This window comes from Alternaria burnsii (genome assembly GCF_013036055.1).
Source record: "Alternaria burnsii strain CBS107.38 chromosome Unknown 694, whole genome shotgun sequence".
In the NCBI taxonomy this organism is placed as follows: domain Eukaryota; kingdom Fungi; phylum Ascomycota; class Dothideomycetes; order Pleosporales; family Pleosporaceae; genus Alternaria; species Alternaria burnsii.
In genome coordinates, this window is record NW_024066133.1 from 102225 (window position 1) to 114632 (window position 12408).

General features: G+C 52.3%; 5 protein-coding genes across 5 annotated transcripts; 2 read left to right on the plus strand and 3 right to left on the minus strand.

Moving 5' to 3' along the window:
* Nucleotides 1-1190: 1190 nt before the first annotated feature.
* Nucleotides 1191-2054, plus strand: GT037_010999 (uncharacterized protein; the record flags this gene model as incomplete). The annotated part of the gene is made up of 2 exons (XM_038936046.1): nt 1191-1372; nt 1427-2054. 2 exons carry the CDS (start codon nt 1191-1193, stop codon nt 2052-2054), a joined length of 810 nt encoding a protein of 269 aa, XP_038781256.1.
* Nucleotides 2055-4091: 2037 nt separating this feature from the next.
* GT037_011000 (cop9 signalosome complex subunit 12) lies at nt 4092-5713 on the minus strand (the record flags this gene model as incomplete). Its single annotated transcript, XM_038936047.1, has 4 exons — nt 4092-4175; nt 4303-4735; nt 4784-4995; nt 5051-5713. The coding sequence occupies 4 exons, from the start codon at nt 5711-5713 to the stop codon at nt 4092-4094; spliced, it is 1392 nt and encodes a 463-aa protein (XP_038781257.1).
* Nucleotides 5714-6271: 558 nt separating this feature from the next.
* GT037_011001 (60s ribosomal protein l20) lies at nt 6272-7085 on the plus strand (the record flags this gene model as incomplete). Its single annotated transcript, XM_038936048.1, has 4 exons — nt 6272-6434; nt 6462-6646; nt 6697-6873; nt 6927-7085. 4 exons carry the CDS (start codon nt 6272-6274, stop codon nt 7083-7085), a joined length of 684 nt encoding a protein of 227 aa, XP_038781258.1.
* A 295-nt stretch (nt 7086-7380) lies between these two features.
* On the minus strand, nt 7381-8518 carry GT037_011002 (enoyl-hydratase isomeras-like protein; the record flags this gene model as incomplete). The annotated part of the gene is made up of 3 exons (XM_038936049.1): nt 7381-7537; nt 7585-8052; nt 8181-8518. The coding sequence occupies 3 exons, from the start codon at nt 8516-8518 to the stop codon at nt 7381-7383; spliced, it is 963 nt and encodes a 320-aa protein (XP_038781259.1).
* Nucleotides 8519-9007: 489 nt separating this feature from the next.
* GT037_011003 (uncharacterized protein) lies at nt 9008-12288 on the minus strand (the record flags this gene model as incomplete). The annotated part of the gene is made up of 2 exons (XM_038936050.1): nt 9008-9949; nt 9997-12288. The coding sequence occupies 2 exons, from the start codon at nt 12286-12288 to the stop codon at nt 9008-9010; spliced, it is 3234 nt and encodes a 1077-aa protein (XP_038781260.1).
* Between the last annotated feature and the right edge of the window lie 120 nt (nt 12289-12408).

Here is a 12408-nt window from a genome sequence, read left to right on the forward strand (position 1 = left end):
CTGCTGCATATCCGATACGTCACAACGATGCGACAAATTATTCTAGGTGCTGCTGCCGTCCATGATGATGGTTGCGGACGTGGTGAAACTGCAGAGCCGTTGGGTTCCCTGGTAGCGTCATGCGCCAAACCAGATGCGGGCTTGAGTGGAACACGTGAGGACGCGTCGAGGGGGCGATTTCATCGTGAATGCCTGAACGCGCTCCACTCATACACCCCTCGCGTCTGAGGGTTATTGATCAGCGATGCACAATTTCACGGCACCAGGCACCGTGTCATGGTCGCTGACCTCGCTTTTGCCAGCCGCGAATCCCATTATTGCGCGGAACCGGATCATAGTCTCGCGCCACGCCTTTCTGACTAGGTTTCGGTCCTTCAACGCGAAATTTGCCCCTCAGGGGAACGGAAAACGGGCTCTAGAGAGGGCCTCCGGTGGACGGCCGCCTTTCATTGATTCGCAGACGCAAGCGATGAGCCGATGCTGGCTGTTGCACGGCGGCGGCGTCGATTGCTTTTCCTCAAACTTTCTTGGGTGCCTGGCCAAAGCGTTCACCTTCCCGACGCAAGCTGCGAGCTGCAGGCATTAAGCCCTGCGCAAAGATTGCGACCAGTCATCTCATCATGTCGCCGAGGCTGGTGATGCTCGTCGCATCTCTCTAGCAGAATCATGGGATGAGACATCGCGAGTATTGATCCTCAACTCTCGCTGGCTCCTCTCTAACATGTCTAGTTGCTTGCGGTTCGAGGACCACGCCAACCCACCGGCGCCCAACTAGCGCTATCAGCCTTCTTTGTTCCCGCCCTTGTTTCACAACCTTGCACAAGTGTTACTTGGTCTAGGTCCGGGGGCTCAGCCGTCCTGACTCTTAACTCTGGAAAAGGAAAAGCGGAACATGTGATATCGCGTTTACGTGTTAGGCCTGTGGACGCGTCCAATCCGCGTCGCCATTCACCCTCACCCTGGCCGAGGGCCAGATAGTGGCCTCCTGTGAGGAGTCAGGTATATATACACGGCTGCAGTCGCCTAGTACTTGCGTGCTACTGTCTCATTTGCCCTACGACGTATCTGCCTAAGGTTCTTTTCGAGTCGTCTACTTGCCTACTCAGTTTCGTATGCTTGCTGCCTACACACTGCACATATAAGTATCAACAACATCTCTCCGCACAGTACCGCACTCTTCATATCTCATCATGTTCTCATCAAACCGCACACGTCACCAGGAAGGCAGCTTTTCGAAACATCGCGCAACCAAGTCTAAATCACACAAGAAGAACCCCTCGTTCAGGGATTCGCCGAGGAGAGTAGAGAGACTAGCACAACATGCCCAGGCATCGTCACCGCAATCAAATCAAACATCGCCGTCGCTAGGAAGGTGAGTACATCCATTCTCGACCAACCCAAGCGACTTTGCTAATTTTTCCATCAGTGCTATCATCACCATATCCGTTGGCCGCGAACAGCGGCTCTTCGCAGCGCACGAAGATGTTCTATCTCACTCTCCTTGGTTTCAAACCCTCTGTAGCGGCCAGTTCTTTCAGACTACCAACAAGCGCATCGATTTACCTGACGAAGAACCCGAAGTCTTCTCATCGATTCTTGAGTATCTCTACAAGGGTGACTACTACCCGCGCATGGAGTACGACAAGAAACGAAACAGCTGGAATCTTGAAGATGGCGGCAATACCAACAATACACATGAAGCTGTCGTCCAGTCCTCGGTCGGACCGATACTGAAAGATACCGTCATCTACTGTCAAGCTGACAAGTATGGGTTGCAAGAACTAAAAAAGCTTGCGTTGAAGAAGCAAGGTCTCCAGTCAGGCATCCAGTGCTCGACTATCCTGACATCTGCCCGTTATGCCTACGCCAACACTCCTGACAACGATTCGAAGCTCCGTGCACACTACCTCGCGCTCATCATCCGAGCCAGACACACCTTCAAGCGTAGCGGCACCATGCAGAACGAGATGGAGAACGGCGGCAAGCTCTTCTTCGACTTGTTCGTTGCCATGGTTAACCACATGGACGATCTGTCGTCACCTTCAATCCGCTGAAGCTTTCCGCTTACAGCTGCCTCACTTCCTTGGATCCGACTAATGATTTCACTTGTCTGTCTTTCCTTGCTCTTCTTGTATATACACTTTCCGTTTGAGCCTCGCGGCTATGCCTCATCTCTTTACTGGGCTCTTCTTCGGTTACGGTCTTGATCCTGCACGGCGTTACAATTTGAACATACCCTTCTGGCACTCACTTACGCCACTGTTGTACTACTATACTTTGCTCTTTGCCTAGGTTGGGTTTTATTTGATTTTCGCGCCTTCTGCGTTGGCCTTAAAGTTGCCTCGATATGCAGGCCTTCGTCGCATCGGTTTGACTCTCTCCTTGCATCTCAAGACACAAAACTATCGTGGGCGACCATTGTCACTCGATTTTTCTGCATTCATCTTCCTCTTAGTCTCTATATTTCAGGTCTGGGGTATCTATTCTGCAGCAGGGCTGCACCAAATTGTAACAAGATATGGTCGTCGATCTCATAACATGTTCAACCCAATTAATGATAGCATTTGGTAACACAACGAATGAAACTCAGACATCGGAATACCAATACAAAGTCTTCGTTCAACAATGTGATATGGCGCAGCAGTTCGTTAGGCCTCCCACTCTATGTTCCAACGCTTGATACTCAGCCCTCCTTTGTCTCCACCCTCGCTTGGCTGATATCATTGGCCGGCAACTCGGCATCAACATTCATTCACACTTTGACAGACCGTAGATATATAACTTGGGAAGATATCTGGTGTATTGAAGCCGACAGTATCATAGAGCACAAGTGTAGGTGTGCAACAGACCCATGATCATTTCGAAGACACATATACAGACATAATTCGCCGAATATTTGCTTATTATACCATAAACCACACAACACGACCGGAAACACTCTAGCACATAACAATGGAGCGCCCACCCCCGCACTCCGTCCAAGGCATCAGTGCAAAACGCGCCGGCGGGAAGAAAGTGCCCAAACAGTATCGCAAGTACCACCAGAACCACAAGAAGAACAGCAAGACAAAAGGCAATATTGCTAGCAAAGTAGCGCACAATCTGATCCGCGGGATAAGACAAATTGTCGAGTCGCTCTAGGTGGAATGAAGCACATGCAGCCTTGATACGCCGCTATAATAGAAGTAAAACATGCGGGCTGCAAACAGCAACAAGGAGCAGGAAGCGAGGAGCGCAAAGCGAGCAATGAGCTATGAGCTGGGGTGCATGGGATCAGGAAACGCTGTTCACTACGCCAGTCAGGCAGCAACCATACCAACGGAATGGGAAACGGCATGCAATGTCTAGGTAAATGATAACGGTGCCCGAAGACGGAGTAACATGGATGGAGGAGGACCAGGTGCATCGTTGAGGCAAGGAGGAACACGATAACCTGCATACCCGAGGGAACACCGACGATCTTTTTCCGCTGACTCCTCTCCTTGGAAGCTTACCCACACTTTCATACGGCGAGGCGTGGTACCGATACTGTCGGTAGGTACAGTCATAGTACCTCTGCCGACATCCACATGCGCCAAGAACCACCATCGCTGCACGCTGAAGCGGGGATGACAGCGAAAAGTCGCCTTGGGTCGCGTCGGGCAGGTAGCACAAATGGCGCGACGATTACTAGGGCGGACTGGCGTTGGGTGTGGGCGGGGTCTGCAACGCGATATCAGCTGATAGGGCGACAGCATGTCTGTGCGGGAACGCGGCTTGTGGTTCCTATAACAGTGACTGGCCGCGCACGAAGAGCCGGCTTGTCTCACGAACCGTGCAAGCGAGGGTTTAGGTCAGATACAGGAACTACCAGGGTAGCAGAGTTTGAGGTACATCGGTAGCTTGTATTGAATTGGTGCTCTTGATGAGTTTTTTTTTTTGCCGCGATGGTGTGGTACGTCATGGCGTGATGTGCGCATTGAGGCCTCTCGCACAGGCAAACGTGTATGCGCGTTCCCAACTTGGATAGTGACGTGTCGCGGTATGCAACCACGATTGATTGTTGGTTTGAGTCCTGTAGGGGATATCCAGTACGAAAATGTGTTTAGGCATCAGACCCCTGTCCCTGGAAATGCGCCCTTCTTGTTCATCACTACCATGCCGTGTTCGCGCGAGATATACCCCTTCATGAGACCCTGTAATCTGGGTTAGCCAAGCGGGTTCAAGATAGGATGTGGTCTATGTGACAGGGTTGCCTCGACACTGGATAAGACCTGCAGAAATGTGGAGTAGAGCCCAACATTGCAGACATGGTATGCGCACCTTGTAGATCTGGTTTGCCAACAAGCATTCAACCTCATCGTCCTCAACGGCTTGGCCGCTGCCTTCGCCTGCAATGCCCATCCTGAGTGCGGCGGCAAAGTTCGCTAGTGGTACTCGCGACTTCCGTATCCGGTCCTTCTCCGTTTGTCCTTCCTTGAGATCGTCGAAGCCACCAGCTAGGTAGACCTTTCGGAGAAGGTTGCGCAAGGCGATGTCCCGGCTTCGCTCTAGAGTGAGGAAGATGCGCCGTCTGACAAACTCGGGCTCGCCATCCGCTAGGGCATTGTCAAAGCCTGTGAGGTCGCCTCGCTTTATGCATGATACGAGGGGGCCAAAGATGCGTTCTAGACGAGGCGCCTCAGCGAGAAGACTAGCCGTAGGAATCTTGTGTTGGGTGATCAGGCGACAGGGTATGAGGTATGTAAGAATGAGCCTGTGTCTTTAGCTTCGTGACTACCCGCGTTAGATTGTTCAAACTCACGATTTGTTCTTTTGCGACTTCGACCAGCAAGATTCCCATGCTTGTTGCAAGCTGCTTTCCGCTTTGGCATAATCCTCCTGTAGGAATGCTAGTACTCCCAGATAATACCTGTATGTGACTCTATGCGCTCGCGGGTACAGTTCGAATGTAGGTAAATCAGACTGTGCTTCAATGGATCGCACAACGTTTTTAGACAGGCTGATGGCTTTTAACTAGTTGCATACGTGTTAGCGATTGTCACGCAATGCAGACTGGGACATGTCTTACCTTGAAGTACGTCTTAAACTGAAGGTTGGCTATGCAGTATACACCCCACTTTCGCGATTCTGACATGTCTGGGTTCCTGTCACCAAGACAAAGAGCAAATATCCTGTTGAAGACTCGCGCAGCTTCTTCAAGCTTCTGATTCTGCGGGGCTGTGCTTACGATATCGTCCGAGTAACCTGTATTCAGAGTTGCTGGTTTCGACATGGCCAACTGCTCGTCCGCTCTGATTGCTATCTTCCTAAGATGATTCGCAGTGAAGTATAGGGTGAAGATGGCCCATGGTGGAAGCAGTCCAGCGTTGATGTGCTTGATGAAGCTGCTTGTCAAGTCCTTCCAAGCATCGTACACAGCCACGTAGTGATTCGCATTGAGCCTGCCTTGGTTCGCTGCTTCGTCAGTCTTGATAATGTCTCTGACAGCGCGCCAGTAAGCAGCAATGATGTCAATCCACGCGCCAGCCTCCTTGTTGGTCATGCGTGTGTTCTTGTTGTATTTGAGCGCATATCGAACATCGCCTTCAATCTTGTCGTCGCTGGAAGCGCGGTAGAAGTCGTACAACCGGCCGGGATCATGTGCAGGAGCAACTGGACTGAGGAAGTCTGCGACGGGTTGCGCCAGACCACTGGCATATGCCTCGTGGAAAGGCTCAAGTGCGGCTTGCATGGTCGTGCGTGGGCGTACGAGTGCAGAAATCAAACGTCGATTGTCGCGTTGGTCAGAAGGGTTTCGCGACTTCAGCTGGTGTACTTAACCCTCGGACATGTTGCAGACTATGTTTGCGGTAAACCAGCTGGTGCGTGTTGGATGATGCTCTTGGTGTTGGCATGTCGGTGTTTGGGCTGTTTGTTCGCCGACGACCCTCGCGCCTGCCGCCAAGTTGTTGTGGGTCCCTGCTCAGCTAGCGCCCACAAGCTGGTGTCGAATTCGCTTGTGTGTCCACGATAGAGACGACCTGACTGAACTTCTCAACCCAAGGTACTAACCTCACAGCACAATCAAGGTCAGTCGACGTCGCCAGCTCATGCCAACATCGCTTGCTAACCATTCGCAGATGGGTAAGCAATTTTTTCTTCTCCGCAAGACGGTCCCGTCCAGCAATCGCAGCCGATGGAATTTTCGAACAAGGCCAGCGCGACCTTGAACGCCTCTCGCCATGACGACACACGACAGCACGAGTTTGAGATCGACTGGGAAGGGGCAGCAGTAGTGTGTGCAGGCACCATGGGCGGTTTGACGGCACCCAACAGTCATGACTATGGCAGCGAATGCACGCGAAATCGTTCGCATGCGACAAATTCCAACACGACCGCACTCGATCAGCCTAACCCACCCGAACTCTCCGACCACGGCTGCTGCAATTGCTGGAATGGGGGCACTATCTTTGGTTGAAGCAGTACTGACGATGCTTCAGCACGCTTCCAGGAATACCAGATTATCGGCCGCCATCTGCCTTCAGAGGCCAACCCCGCGCCTAAGATCTACCGCATGCGCATCTTTGCGCCCAACGAGGTTGTCGCCAAGTCACGGTTCTGGTACTTCCTTGGCAAGCTCCGCAAGATCAAGAAGGCCAACGGTGAGATCGTCTCCGTAAACCAGGTACGTCGGACAATACACCAAGTAAGAATGTCAGAGACTGACTTGTCTAGATCCACGAGAAGAAGCCCCAGAAGGTCAAGAACTTCGGTATCTGGCTCAAGTACGACTCGCGCTCCGGCACCCACAACATGTACAAGGAGTACCGCGAGATGTCCCGCGTCGCCGCTGTCGATGCCCTCTACCAGGACATGGCCGCCCGTCACCGATCGCGTTTCAGGCAGGTTCAGGTAAGATTGGACCAACTCTACCGTGCTCGTCAGTCCACTTACATCTTGTTTAGATTCTCAAGGTCGTTGAGGTCGAGAAGGCCGACGACATCCGCCGACCATACATCAAGCAGCTCCTTACCAAGAACCTCAAGTTCCCGCTGCCCCACCGCATCAACAAGAAGGCTGGCAAGAAGGTCTTCTCCTCTACCCGACCTTCCACTTTCTTCTAAGCGTGTTTTCCATTACGGAGTGCGGTCTGGATTGGTTGGGATGATATGGGTTTCCCTCGGTTATGCATGCTTCACGAAAAGAAGTACACTAGGAACGAATGAAAATCCCTGATACCTCCATTCGAGCCGTCGGTGCGCGTGATGCAGTACAGGGCGCTGGCTAGCTACGCGCGTGAAGGCGAGCCAGACAGGGACATCGAACAGCAGTTGTGTGGGTTGAGGACGATAGACAATGAAGTCATGCCAATACACTAAACGGTACATTTTGTACGCTGGCTCGTATCCTAATTTGCGACTAGATCTTTGGCCTCCCTGTTGGCGCTACCTTTGGTCTATTCAAAGTGTCCAACGGCATCCACCACGGATACCCAGTCACATTGGTATTGTCCATCGTTCCTGTAAACTTCGCCTGCCTCTTCTCCATGAACGACTTCACACCCTCGGTGTTATCTCTGTTACCAATTAGCTTTGTTCGATGTTAATTTTGCGACGGACTTACGGCGACCCAAACAGCTCATAGATTACCCTACTATCCAACAAATGCTGACCTTCAGGACTCCCCACATCCCTATACATCAACTCCTTCATCAGATACGTACTCACGCTACTTGTGTTCCTCACCACGTCCTCGGCCACCTCAAGCGCTCTTGGTAGTACTTGCTCCGCCTTCTCACACGTCTCTGCAAACAAACCACCCCAGATCTTGTCGCTAGCAAGATACGTGCTACCTGTCGTGACTGCCTGCATTGCGCGACTATGCCCAATCAACCGGGGCAAGAAGAACGAACTAACAGCTTCCATAATGAGTCCACGGCGCGCGAAGACGAAACCTATCTTCGCATTCGCGTACGCTATGCGTATGTTCATGGGGAGCGTCATGGTGATGCCGACGCCTACTGCAGGACCTTGGAGAGCGGCTATGGAGGGTTTGCGGCAGTGTTGGATGGCCAGGGTCACGCGTCCGCCTCTGGAGAGATCGTTGTATGTTAGCAGATGTCTTTCGTTTATTAGGAAGATCACATATCGTCGTATCGCATTACATGAAAAAAAAGGGAAACAAAAAAAAAGGGAAACAAAAAAAAGGAAGCAACATACCCATCCCTATGCTCCTGCACTTTTTCAGCCGCCTCACCATGTACGCCATCCCCGAACCCATCATCTAAATCTGCACCCGCACAGAATATCCGCCCATTTCCTGTTACGACGATGCATTTTACGCGGTCGTCTACGTCGAACATGCCGTACGCAGATTCGATTTCTGCGCGCATGACGTCGGTAAAGGCATTGTGGTTGGCTGGTCTGTGGAGTGTAAGGATGATGATTGAGGGCTCTTTTTCGTGGTGGCGCGTGGTGATTTGGGTGAAGGGGAGGGTGTTGTAGGAGGTTGGGAGCGTGATGTCCGGGGTGTGACGGGCAGATTGTTTGGGTGCCATTATCTACTGAGGTAATTTATGGTCGTAAGTTGTATTTTTGAATGTAGAAGACGTTATTATAGGGCATGTTGTTTATACGCGTTTACCCCATGCTGTCTGGAGCGTGTAGCCATGCTTCTGGTAATCATGATGCGGGGAGACGAGGAACCGAGGTACGCGTTGGCGGTGTTCGACGTCGACGCGTGGGTTTCGGCGCGGCTTAGCTCACTTCATATGTCTAAGTTTCGCAGACGAGGAGAACGATTGGTGTGAACATGTTACGTCTGTGTGAGATACAATACGATTAGTCAAACATACTGTGGCGCGTATCTGGCGAGTGGAGGAGTAGCGAAAGACGTTTAGTAATGCTTGACAATTGCTCAAACATGATCATCATACACACGTGTCACCGTGAGATGATTACTGACGTTCAAAAATCAACTCCTGATGGCCAAAGCCAAAGAATGCTCTACTATTACATTATGGTATCATTTCTCCCAACCAGACACCTCAAGCAGTGACCTCACCCTCTGCGAATGCTCTCCCAATTTCTCTCGCAACCCCCAACCTAAGCACCGCAATGATATCTTCACTCTTAGCACCCTTGGGAAAGCCTTTTCGCCAATCCCAGCCACGCTTGGTATCGTCTACATGTCCGCCCTTGACAAATATCGTTGAGCCCTCTGTACTCTGACCATCTGCAGAGCCGAAATCGGTCGAACCAATGAGCGAATATTGGCTTGACGCCGTCGTCAGATTGGATGTAGATTTCGATAGGAGCTGGTGCGGGTTGGGCAGTTGTTGTGACGAGTTGACGTCATGCGCGGAGAAGAGTGTGGTTGTGAGTACTTCTTCGCATTGTGTTCGGATCATACTTGGTGCGGTATCAAGATCCTCGATGGCGGCGAGGAGGTCGTATAAGTGACGGAGAGTCAATGTGCGCTTGGATTGGTTGACGAAGACAAGTGCCTCGCCCAGCAACGGTAGTAAGACATCGACTTGAACCACAGTTTCTATCTCTGGATCATACAGCCCACCACGAATGCTAGACGCCGCACTGGCGATGATGACCATGAGTGCATTAGCTGCAGCTCGTTTTCGTGCCATGGGCCGGTGTGCTGGCTTCTCTCCGGCCTTTAGCAGCACACCTTCATCTCGCAGATCGTAGTATTTGCGTATGGTCGCATAACCGCTGAGGTGATTCGAGAGGAGGGAGGCGGCTTCTGAGTCTAGGCTTGCGAGTTTTGTTAGGGTCTGCTTTGGTGAGGTGATGAGCGAGCTGAGTGACTCGTCTAATTCGTTTAGAGGCGGATAGGCAATTGATTTGATCAGGCAATGGGCGACCAAGACACGTAGCACTTCTTGAATCTTTTGTGCGTCGTGGGCGCGTGCATAGTAAAGAAGTGTATCACCATAACTCTCGGTATTCGTGCGAAGATGGTCGGCATATTTCTGTAACAGTCAGTCTGGATCCAACAAGATGTTGTGATACGACTTACCTGGGCGATAGTGACAGCATGCTGCGAGAGGCCCAGATTGTGGCAAAGCTGAGTGATCTTGTCAACGCGGGCCGAGGAGTCCAATGGTAAGTCGTTTAATATCCGCTCAATGCGTTCGTTCGCCGTAATGACGTCGTCCAGTCTGCCGAGAATTTGTACAGCAATCTCCCATCCTTCTTTACCCGGTAGTTCATGATCAAAAGTGAAGGGTACATCGACGGCAGTCAAGAGTTGTGAGTAGGAAACAAGCAAGTCGTCCTTTGTCAGACCTTTTGGCTTCTGCTGTTCGTTGTAACTCAGGACCATCAGATCACTCTGGTCAAACTGATCCAATAGGCCCTTCGCGCTTGTGAACCACTCTCCTGCACTGGCGAGCTCCGCAGTTGCACAGGCCATGGGAAGCGACAGCACCTGGAGGATTTCTAGAGCACCCTCGATGTTGTCGTCGAATGCACATGCCAAGCCTACTTCAAAGCGGTCTAGAGCATTGATACCAAAGTCGTCGTCACTGTTGTGAACGACTGCCGCCAGCGCAGAGGACAACCGTTGGCAATACGCTTTAACTGGAGTCACGTCGACAGGGCGAACTCGTTGTGACCGCATAATGGAGCGACGGCTTGCCGCCAGGCTGCCTTGTGCAGAGTCGTCCTCTTCCCCATTCCACCAAACACCCAAACCCACAACTGCTTCGATCCAATCAGCTGATAGGGTAAGGATCTCTTCTTCGTTGCCCAGTAAGAGCCGATAAACGATTCCCAGGTTTTCGTACACTGACCACGGTACTTTGCTCTCGGCTTTGCGACTCGCTACGCTAAGCTGGAAACTTGCCTGTGATTGCGAGATGCCAAAGTGTGCCGCCTGGAAAGGTTGATAGACGGAATGACGGTTTGCACTTTCGCCCTCGGCAAAGTCCTCTAAGCTGGCATATACCTGCTGTACTCGCTGCCGGAAGATACTCCAGTCATGTCCCTTGATGTCCCAGTCCTCGGATGCAATAGCCGGACATTCACGCAGAAGATCAACTGCTTGACGTACCGCGTGGTTCGCGTATTGGAGGTGTGTGCCGCTATATCCTGTGGTACCTAGACCGTCGCGTTCGGCTGTCTCAGCGTTTTCGAGTCGAGCACCCTGCAGGAACTTCATAGTCTGCGAGAAGTTGCCGCGAACAATGGAAACATGAATCGCCTCCCAGAAAGAAGGATGCCTCGAATAACCGTTTGTTTCCTTGCCTACTTGTCCAACCTCGGAATCACCATCGAGGGGGAATGCATAACTCAGCCAGTCGAGCAGTACCCTTGGAATGGGTGTGTATTGCCTCGAATCAGTTCGCGCAGGCACAAGTGAAAGGGCAGAGGCCCGCTGGGTCAGGCCGATCTGTGGGGGGTGGTGTAGGGTGAGCAGAAGACTGGCAAGTTTAGTACCCTCACGTTTTACCCAAGATGTTCTATTGTCAGACATAGCAGGTGGTCTAGAAGGCGGCTTCGTATTCTCTTTCCAGACTGCAACCAAGTCCTGAGCGACGGTGCCGAGCACTTGGGTGCGCTGGTCTGGCGAGTCTGAGTGAAGAGACTCGTGGACCTTCTCAGCCAGGCGCTCCGTCTCCAGTATGAGGTCACCACCCTCGTCCAGGACCTTCTGTTTGCCAGTTGGCATCCAACGGCCTTGAGGAGCGTCGGATGTAAGGCCCCTGGCGAGCGCCAGAAGGTCGAATTTTGTCTGTTTTGCACCGGAGCGCACTAACACAAGGCCTGGCTCCATGTCGGTTGCGCTCGTTCTTGAGGCGACAGACTGGGAAAACCTGTTTTGTGTTTTGTTGTGGCGCTGTGGGGAGAGCGGCTCGTCCTCGTCGGTGCCCCCGTCGTGGTCCATGTCTTGGTCGTCTTCGTCCTCTTCCTCATCAGTGTACTCTTCGTCTGACTCGCCATGCGCATCGCGGTTGAGGGCGTTGGCGGGCGCTTGAAAGTGGCTGGAGGTGATTCGTCCTCGTTGTACTGGAGGCCGTCCAGACGTTGAAGTGCCTATCGAGCCGGCTCCAATGCCTTCGAAAAGGCCTTGCTTGGGCGGCGAGCTGTCAAAGAGCGAGTTTGTCGAGTAGCCATGGCTATTCGGGTTGAATGTCGGGCGTGTGTTGCCGAATAGTCCGTTGTTCATGCCGGGCGGCGGGCCGGCTGGTGTGGAGGAGGGATAGTGGGATTCGTCTGGAGGCGGCGGGCCGGCGGGGGTGGTCGAAGGTTGGCGGTCGTAGTCGTAGTAGTGATCGCGGCCGGGTGTGGAAGGTGGTCCACGAAACATTGCAGTCGTGCTGTCGCGACTTTACGTGGTGAGACAGGCTTGCCAGGAACCCAAAACAGTAATTTCTACACAAGGACGAGGGCCGTAGCACCAGCTTATTTCGCACGTCGAGCGTTCTGC